The 10,496-nt window shown below is 36.3% G+C and overlaps 1 protein-coding gene across 2 annotated transcripts; it reads left to right on the top strand.

Annotated features, from left to right (window-relative positions):
• The first annotated feature begins 4,463 nt into the window (after positions 1-4,463).
• Positions 4,464-9,124, top strand: LOC119536223 (olfactory receptor 4C46-like). 2 transcript variants are annotated; one of them, XM_037838929.1, is made up of 2 exons: positions 4,464-5,373; positions 9,105-9,124. In XM_037838929.1, exons 1-2 carry the CDS (start codon positions 4,464-4,466, stop codon positions 9,122-9,124), a joined length of 930 nt encoding a protein of 309 aa, XP_037694857.1. The 2 variants fall into 2 exon arrangements, with proteins under 2 accessions (XP_037694857.1, XP_037694856.1); XM_037838928.1 differs by lacking the exon at positions 9,105-9,124 and having other exon boundaries at positions 4,464-5,402.
• The last annotated feature ends 1,372 nt before the right edge of the window (positions 9,125-10,496 follow it).

The following is a 10,496-nucleotide window of genomic DNA, read 5'->3' on the forward strand; positions in this document are numbered from 1 at the left end:
GAAGAAAGGCGATCCTTGTTTTAAAGTGGCAGAGAATTTGGCAAATTGAGTCCTGGTGTCAGATGGAAGGAAGAATCTGGAAGCAACAAACTGGAATATTTAGCTGAGGAGATCTCCAGACTACATGTGGAGGATGTATCCTGGCTTCTCCTTGCAGCTTATAGTAAAATGCGAGCGGAGAGAGTTAAACTTAGAACTGAACTCTTGGGTTCAAAGAAACCAGAAGCTGATGGCTTGGAAAATTATGAGCTTCCAGGGGGTGGAATCCCAGAAGCTACAGCCCAATCTGAGGATGTAACCAAACATGGAACCCAGCCGCCATTTCAGTACAAGCCAAGATTGGAGATGGAATTATCCAGAAAGGATTTGTGGAAACTCCTATTGTCTGATGGCTTTGACCCCTGTGTGCTTCATGCAAAGCCAACAGAATTTTTGCGAGAACTTTATAGACAGAGCCATTGCTGGTCTGGACTGGAGGAGACAGACAAGGAAAAAATTAAAGGAAAAACTTCTTCAAAGACAGAGACATGGAGGTTGAGGTCTGGAGTCAGGAGGTCTTGGGCTGGGAGAGCGGAGCAGCCCACATGCATGGAAAGGGTGAGTTTGCCCTGGAGGTCGAGGACGGGCTTTCTGCCTCGATGCTCTGGAAGAGTTTTGCCACCTCAGGTCCCAAAGAGGTTGGAGCACATTCCCAGGGAATTGGGGAGAGCCTGGCTGCCACCACACTGTTCTGAACGGGTTGAGCATGTACCCCGGAGATGGAAGGGAATCCGGGAGCTGCCCCGATCTTTGAGGAGGGTGGGGCCGAGAAGGTGGTCTCCCCAATGTGTGGGTATGTTGGAGCACTCACCTAAGCTTTTGGAGAGAAAAGGGCTGCCGAAAAGGCCCTTAGGAAGGGTTAGGCTCCCACTGTCTCAAGCCCCAAGGATGCAACATTGTTCTGTTAACGACTCTCAGACTTTGAAATCTAATGGAGTTTGTCCTGCGGGTTTTAGGAACTGTTTTGGTCCTGTTAACCCTGTTTTCCTTACTCTTTCTCCTTATGGCAATGGAAATGTTTATCCTATGAATGTCCCTCCTTTGTATATTGGAAGCATATAACTTGTTCTAAGTCCACAGATCCAAGCTAAAGGAAAAGTATGCCTTAGGACTGACCACGCCTATATTTGATTTTGATGGGATTTTATACTTAACTTTTGTTACTGAAATGGTTTAAGTTTTTGTGATATTGTGATGAAATGAATGTATTTTGTATTTGGAAAGATAATGTCATTTTTGGGGTCCAGGGGGTGGAATGTGCCGGTTTGAATGTATTGTGTCCCCCAAATGCCATTATCTTTGTGGTCTTGTGGGACAGACGTTTTGGTGCTGGTTAGATTTGCTTGGAATGTGCCCCACCCAGCTGTGGGTGGTGACTTTGGTGGGATACTCCTATGGAGGTGTGACCCCACCCATTCAGGGTGGGCCTTGATCAGTGGAGCCAATATAAAACATAAAAAAATAGCTGCCATTATTTTTGTGCCTTCATTGCTCTACTTCTCAAGTAATAAATAGTGAGTTTCCAGAAAAGGTTTATGACTAATAAGAAAATATAAGCTTCCTCTGTTTTATAAGTCAACAGGGAAACTGCATCCAAACTTCCCAATTGGGAATTATATCACCTTGCTATTCAAATGGCATTTGATTTCTTCACAGCAGAGGTTCAGACAGAGAATGATAACTCTTACTTGGTTAAATTTGTAGTACAAGGAATACAATTCCCCATTAATAGATGGGTTTTTCTCAATTATGGCTCCCCAGAATGTCTGTTTCTAATACAAAGCTTTTCCATCAAAAGAGATAATTAATTCCTGGGAGAGCAAGCAGCAGCTACAATATGAAGTCCCTGAACCTTTTGAATACCTCTTTAAATATCTACGAAATGCAAAGTGAAAATATTTTGTTGTTCACATCTCCAGAGCAAGATTCATCAAGGGTAAAGGAACCCATGTAAATGTGTTTGCTCCACATTTTCTGCCTCTTGCCCTGCTGGAACAGAGACATTTATATATAGAAGATCAATTGTCCATAATATTTCAAGTGAGTACATTCTAAAATGAATCCCAGGTTTTCTTAGAGAAGATTTTGAGTTTTAGACTAAAAAGAACTTAACACTTTGAGTTGATTTGTGTTAACAACTGCTGATTTGAATTAATTAGTCTCTCTCCTGGTGTGTGGAATCTTTCCTAAAAAAGTTAACAATTCCAAGTACTGGTCAGTTTTAAGATTGGATTGTCCAAGAATAGCCCCAAATATGATTAAATGATCTATAAGACAGCTAAGGTAATTTTTTTTCCAGTGGTGATAGCTCTTATTAAAAATTGTTACTTTCCATATATATAAATATTTATTTTCAACACTTTTCAAATGTGGAAATAAAGTATTTCATCCCCACACTATTCCTTCAAAAGATAATAAATATCATTAACCTCATTTAACAGATGAAGATGAGAAGACTCAGAGAAGTTAAGCTATTTGTAGGACTGTAATCCAGATTTCTGACATCTGGCACCATGCTATTATTGTGAAACAATTTCCTTTAATAACCAACCCATCATGAGGATGAAAACAAAATTTAAATGCACTTCATTCACACAAAAGACATAAATGCAAATATATAATGACACAAAAATTAGTTAATTATTTTAGTGTAAACACAGAATGGGGAATCCTTTGTGGGAATAACTGCTACTATGATTTGGATTATATGAGTCTCTGGGGCTTCTTTAAAGTTAAATTTGAAGATGATTCTTTTTGAAATTATTACTTGGTTAAAAGTTCCCTGTATTATTGTCAATTCCTCCTGTTTCATAGGTGCACAGTCAGTCATAAAATGGAATATATGAAAGCCCTGTGTGTCCCCAGCATTACGCTTAATCTTATATATGCTCTTTCAATTGATTCTCATAAAAACCTGTGAGATGGATATTATTATGTCATTATACAGAATGTAAAATACCAAAGCATTTACTCAAGCAAATGAAGTTGCAAGCAGAAGATCCAGGATTTTATTTGGTCTTGTTAATTCTAAAACCAATACACTTAATTATTATGACAGTTGTTTTCAGCATTTTGCAGAGAACTCTAAGGGAACCAGAGAGAAGGGGTCAGAGAGAGGGGTGGGGAATCAGGGAATGAGGGAGAGGCCAAGAGGAAGGGGTCTTTCAATGAAAGCAGTATCACAATTATTGTAATATTAATTGATCAAAGGTTTTATTAAATGTGTTTTATTACTCATCACTAAACAGTAAACAAATAATAATAATTATAGTAATATCAGGAGATTACTGTTTCAGCACTATTTGTTATAATAACATAGGACATGGTATAAAAAATGAGAGGAAAAATAATAAACAAAGTAGCCTAAGACATCACCTTGTCTCTGCCCTTTATTAGCTGCTTGATCTTGGGAAGGCTTCTTAACATCTCTGTGCTTCTGATTCCTGATGTATAAAAAAAAATACAAAAATATTTAAAGTACCCATCACAAGGGTTTTTAGTGAGCATTAAATAAGCCAATGTCTGCAAAACACTTAGAACACAAAGTGAACAAAAGTTTCTGCTCATATTATCATTATTATTCTAACCATGGCCATTAATATCTGGGCCTGTTACATTAGCTGCAAAATGGTTGAGCAATGCAAATCACACAGGTTGTTATAAGGATTAAATAAAATTATATATGTGAAGCATTTACCTTCATGCTATATATATAACAAGGAATCATTAAAAGTATATACGTTATTAGCTACAATAAAGTTAATTGTATTCACACAAGAAACATCATGAATGCTTTATAGTAACATTTTAATTGTTTCTTTCATTAATATCACCAATACCTCTTTCTTTCATTAACATCACCAATACCTGCTATTCATGTGTCCACTACTATAGTCTCCTGTCTTGTTTCTCTGTCACTTGCTTTGACCTCCTTTCTGAACCTCAGCCCATCCTTGCTCCAAGACAAAGTTCTTTGCAATAGCAATATCCCAGTATTCTCCCTTTGTGCTTCTTCAACTCATTTTCTCAATATCTTCCACGAGTCTCCATTTCCTACAGAATAAAGGGTAAATTCCTAGTCTAACATCCATGCCCTTTATACCTACTTTTCCCAGGCTATCTGCAAATATGTATACTTGCCACTGCTTCTAAATTAAGATTTTAGTCATCAGTGAGCACAATCACCTGCCCTATTAGTTTACAAAATTTCTTCATAACTATGCCCTTTACATAATGTCACCTGTAGGGCAGTTTTAATAAGCTCCAATAATACAAAGTCTTTATTTCCATTTTAATAAAATCTGACACTAATTGACAAATCAAAAGAATTCAGATATTTATTATTATTATAATGGGAAAGTTTTTAAATTCAAGGTTGCATTAATAAAATTGTTTTCATTTCAGGTAATGTAACTAAGAGCCACATGAAATACATGGAAAATAGAAACAATGTAACAGAATTTGTTCTATTGGGGCTTACAGAGAATCCAGAAATGCAGAAAGTCGTATTTGCTGTGTTTCTTGTCATCTACATCACTGCTGTGGTAGGAAATGTGGTCATTGTGGTCGCCATCATTTCCAGTCCATTGCTGGGTTCCCCCATGTACTATTTCCTGGCCTATCTCTCCTTTATAGATGCCTGTTATTCCTCTGTCAATACTCCAAAACTGATCATAGACTCACTCCATGAAAAGAAGACCATTCTATTCAGTGAATGTATGACACAAGTGTTTTGGGAACATTCCTTGGGAGCTTCTGAGATCATCCTGCTTACTGTAATGGCCTATGATCGTTATGTGGCCATTTGTAAGCCCTTGCACTATACAACCATCATGAACTGGCGGTTGTGTGGTCTGCTCGTGGGAGTGGTATGGGTGGGAGGTTTTCTTCATGCAACTATACAGATTCTCTTCATGTATCGATTGCCCTTCTGTGGTCCTAACATCATAGATCACTTCATGTGTGATCTGAACCCTTTACTCAATCTTGCCTGCACTGACACCCACACTCTAGGGTTTTTTGTAGCTGCTAACAGTGGGTTCAACTGCCTGTTAAACTTCATCCTCTTGCTGGTCTCGTACATGGTCATCCTGAGTTCCCTAAAGAACCACAGCTTGGAGGGGAGGCGCAAAGCCCTGTCCACCTGTGTCTCCCACATCTCAGTGGTCATCTTATTCTTTGTGCCTTGCATATTTGTGTACATGAGACCTCCAACTACTCTACCCATTGACAAAGCTGTTGCTGTATTCTACACTGTCATAACTCCCATGTTAAATCCCTTGATTTATACCTTAAGAAATGACCAAATGAAAAATGCTATCAGGAAATTGTGCAGTAGGAAAGCTGTTTCAGGTTACAAATAAATATCTTTGAGCCCCATAATACTTCAACTGAAGAAAGTGCCAAAATGATATTTGGGATGTTCTCAACAAGGAATACTTACAGGAGAAAGAAAAGAACTAACCACTATAATTCTTAGATTCTGTACTGAAGGAAGCGGAGATGAGTGCAAGAAATGGAAGGAAACCTAGCAGGATCATTTTATGTGTATTTGGAAAATCCTGCCAAACTGGTCCTAGATTTTTTTATTTCATCCATGTTTATGGATTCACAGGCTTTCCATCTAAAAAAAGAAAGAACTAATTATATATATATTGATATTGAGCATTAATCTGTAATTATCCAAAGAGATAGGCATTGGCATTTCTGCTCTACGCATTTTACATGTGTGGAAACTGACAGAAAAGGGAAGGGAAAAATATATAAATGCATCAAAGAGTCAGTAACCCAGTTTTAGCTGGTTTTACAGCCATGCTCTTAACTGCTATGACATACTGCCAGGCAATGATGATGCAAATTTCAAGTACTTATAATAGCAACAATTTATTGAGCCAGAGATTACTGGGCACATTGTATATATTATTTCATTTTCTTTAGAAATAAATCCAATAACTTCTCATTAATAACTACCTATTTTTATAGATTGTAATTCATGGTCATTCATTACTTGCAAATTCTTGACAACTAACTGTAATCAGGGCTTTAAAAACAATGCACATTTAATCTTTGAGTGATAGTTCATGAGATTTTGCCATGTTTCCAACTTTCCTTGCAGGATTCAGAACTTATTTTTATTGTTCATTTAACCTGTGTTATGCTTATTACCCAAAATAAAGAATAATGACCCAAATAATACAACATTGGGATATTAGGCATAAATTTCTATTTGTTAAATATGTAGTTGCACTCAGTGCAGTACTTGTCAGTAAGATGCAATTATTTTTGCAAGATAGCACAATAGTTCGTACACAATAAATGCTGAATTTATGTATACAAGTATAAATCATATGAATAAATTGAATAAAGTATATAGCATATATGACATACTGGGGAATTGTTTCCTACCTTTATCTTATTTGGATTCTAAGGAGAATTTTAGCTATCTTTCATGGGAGATTACAATTTTATTTATTTATTTTTTAATCCTGCTTAAACTCAGAAATGAGAAATAAATTAAAACAGAGATTCCCAGCAATAAGCAAATAGTTTGTCTTGGTATTCTCCCTGCTTTCAGCAAGCTTTCATTATCCTATGAATATGAGCTATTTATCTTATATTTCTCTGTTAATCCATTTTCTTTTTGCTAACATTTCATTATTAAATGCTGTTTTGAAAAACATATGGCTCTGTCCACACACATGTAAATTTTAGGGTGCAAATATGTGGTTACTTTCTTCCTACTTCATTCATTAATCAAGGAGCATATATTTTTGAGACCAAGTAATGAGACAGGTGCTGGGTTTCAGTGGAGTGTAAAAAGAGACCTTACTGTAGAGCTTCAAAGAGATTATTATCCATTGGGACATCTTCTGTGTAAGGCAGAAATTAAAACAGCACAGGGGACTATGAAAGCACATGGGAGAATACCAAGCAAAAGCCAGGAAAGGGTCAGGAAAGGTCTCCTAGATAAAAGACATAAAACATGGAACTTGAAGAATGAAAAGCTTTCCACAGTGTCAATAGTCATGAAGTCATTGTAAGAGAATTCTTAGGAGATGGAATATACAACAGAGGTCAAGAAATCAAATAAAGTATGATATAAATAGAAAATATAAACAATTCAGTATAGCTGTGGTTGCTAACACGTGTGTTCACTCAGCAATTATTACTGAATCCCCACTGTGTGCCATGCACTATGATGGGCAACAAGAGGCAAAAAGTATAAATATCAAGAAGAGTCTAATAAACCTGTTAAGATCTGATGTTAAGGATGAAGGGGGTATCACTGAACTAGTGAGTGAAAACAGTGAGACTTCAAAATTAGAATGAAAACTCTAGCTGTTTTGTGGGAACAAGACTGGAATCAGGACCACAGTCAAGAGGCTATCCCATTGATTTAGGTGTGAAAGAACGAAAACCTGAATAGTGAAGGACACTGTTGTGCTCAGCATGAATTTCCTTCACCAGGCTTCGGCCCACATGACTCACTGCTTTGGTTCTAGGCTGCAAATAGCAATATAGCTCCATGCTTCTCTGGATAAATGTACCAGATGAAAAGAAAACTGCCTCACTTGAGGGATATTACCACTACCCCAGGGCACATCAAGGCACAATGACTAACTGCCATGGGGATACAAAAGGCTGCACACCTTGCCTCAAATTCAACTCACCTCTGTAGTGCAATGTGTTTTCCAGAGTTCCTCTGGCTCCATGCTGAAGCCAGACTCAGTAGGGGTCACACCCTTTCTTCTCTCTCCTATGGTCTGCTTTCCTCAACCCTTCTATAAATCACTTTCATAAAAATCTCCATGTCAGATTTGGCATCTAAGGAATCTGAGCTACAAAGGAAAGATATAAAAAGTCTCAAATAATATTTAGGAGTTATAAACAAAACAATATAAGATATGGTCAAGATTAGAGAGAAAAAGGACATGAATGAAATCCAGGTTTTGGCTTAGAGCACTGAATGGAGGGAAGAATGCTGGATGGACACAGAGAAGATGAGTGTTTCTTGGAATATGTTGGGTGAGATACCATGGAAGACATCCAAATAGCAATGTTCAGTAGGCATTGAGTAAATGAATCTGATCCTCAGAAACAAGAACTGGGCAGAAGAAATATAGGATTCTTGAGCATATAGAGGGATATTTTAGATATAAAAGCACTAACCATCACCATGGAAGAGTGCATAAAGTGAGAAGGAAGGAGGGAACAGAATTTTCTCATGGGATTGATGAAACCATGGGTGATCCTCAATGGTCTATCAAATGATCAATAGGCATTTTTGTATTCTCAGGAAAATACAAAAGAAATTGATCACAATTTCAATTTTAATAAGTTCCAGTTTATATATTATATATTAGATATCTAATATATCTAATTAGATATATTAAATTATTTAGATATTTATTATCATTACAACTATTAGATATGTCTAATTAGATATATTAGATATCAAAAAGATATCAAGTCATTAATACAAAAGCAATTTGCTAAGAAAGAAGGTCAATCAGAAAAAAAGGAATAGGACCAGATAAATGAAAATAATTGACAATATGCAAAAATGGGTTGTAGATTGAATAATTAATTGTGAATAATTTAAAATCTAAGATGCTTTTTTTAATGGTATTACAAAAGAAATAGACGGACAATATGTGAGAGCAATTTATCAAGTGCTATCAGTGTGAATTTAAAGACCTCCTTTTCCAAACTCACCACATCATTCAATGATAATAAAGCAATATACATTTTTCCAGAGAGAAAAATTTGCGTGCCTGGAAAGTATTAAAAATCGCACTGTTATCAGACCTTTCATCTGAAACATAATGTCATAGTTTGAAGCTGTATTGTGTTCCAAAAAGATCATGTTTTTTTAATCCATTCTTTTGGGTGTAGACCTATTGTGGGTGGGACCTACTGATCAGTTTATCAATTGAAGATGTGACCCACCTCATTCAAGGTGGGTCTTAATCATCTTACTGGAGTCCTTTTTAAGAAGATAAAAGATGGAAAAACCTTGAGAAGTCTAGAGTAAAGCCCTGGAAAAGCTAAGAGAGGACTCACAGAAAAGAGAGGAAGCCACTGAAGCTAGAAGCTGAAAGCAATGAAACCCAGGACAAAAGGACATGAGCCTTCCCATGTGACAGAGTTGCCCTGGATGTGGCTGCCTGTCTTGAGACTAGGTATCATCCTGTTTATGCCTTGACTTGGGACACTTTCACAGCCTAAAAACTGTAAATTTTAAGTTAATAAATCCTCATTTTAAAAACCAACCCATTTCTGCTATATTACATTCCAGCAGTTTTAGCAAACTGAAACACACTAGAAATTGGAAGCATGTGAAAAAGGTCTTTGGTGTCCTTATGGGGGAAAAAGCAACCTTTAATTCTATATAATCTAATCTAGCATTCAAATGTGAAAATAAAATAAATAAATTTTCAGAAAGGAAATGACTCAGATATTTTACTAGTCAAGCACTATGGATAAGAAATATATCAAGAATGTATCCAAGCAACACAATGATAATGCAAATAAAGATTATGAGAAGAAATAGAAGAAAATGAGAGGAATACTTCTCAAATGAAAAATTAAATATGAAGCCCAGATATAATAATATTGATTACATTTTTCTCTTTGGATCAAATAACCTTGCTTTGTTCTGCAGTGAAAAGGAAATATAGTGTAATCATTTTACCATAACTGAAGAACTTTGGATTTACATGTTTTGAATCATTGTATGTGCAAAGCATATATAGTTTAATTATAACTCAACAGTATGTAAACACTGTAAACTTTGCATGTAAAAATGAAACATAAAATCAAATGTGAAACTGATCAACTAGTGCAGTTTTTCAACTTTCATTTTGATGAATTAATAAATTATGTAAAAATTAAAGAAATCAAAAATAGAAGCTTAGAAGAGTGACAGCAGCATTATGATAGATTTAGACGCTCCAAGTGTTGATCCCACCCATGTAAACATTGAAAAACAAGCAATAATTTGCAAATGAACTTTCTCAAGACTCGAGAAAATTCTAGTATTAACAATATTTAGCAAATGCTGAATCTAGAAAAAGAGTACTTGATATGGTAGGAAAAACTACTGGAACATTCCCTAGCCCACCCCACATTTAATCCATAGCTTTGTTTGAGTTAAACCCTTCCTTCCAGTATGGATCCTGAGTTCAAGAGGGAGTAGAGTAACCTTTCCTTGTTTAATGGGTTGTATGTATATCTGCTCAAGTTCATCTGGTGGCAGTCTGAAAGACTAATGAAAGACACTTGTTTCTTCCTTCCCTGTCCCAGAAATAACCTCTGGAAATTGAAGTGGCTAACGGGGTTACTAAACACTGTAAGATAAGTGAACCATTGCTGCATGGGGAAAAGATAACAAGTTGGGACAAACAATAGAGAAACCAGGGCTGTGAGGAAAAGCTGAGATTTTCTGGAGAAAATGA

The sequence above is a fragment of the Choloepus didactylus genome, chromosome 6 (genome assembly GCF_015220235.1).
Source record: "Choloepus didactylus isolate mChoDid1 chromosome 6, mChoDid1.pri, whole genome shotgun sequence".
Lineage (NCBI taxonomy): Eukaryota > Metazoa > Chordata > Mammalia > Pilosa > Megalonychidae > Choloepus > Choloepus didactylus.

What these genes read in the sequence shown, in the direction of transcription:
- LOC119536223 (XM_037838928.1), top strand. Translation starts at nt 4,464, where the DNA reads ATGAAATACATGGAAAATAGAAACAATGTAACAGAATTTGTTCTATTG.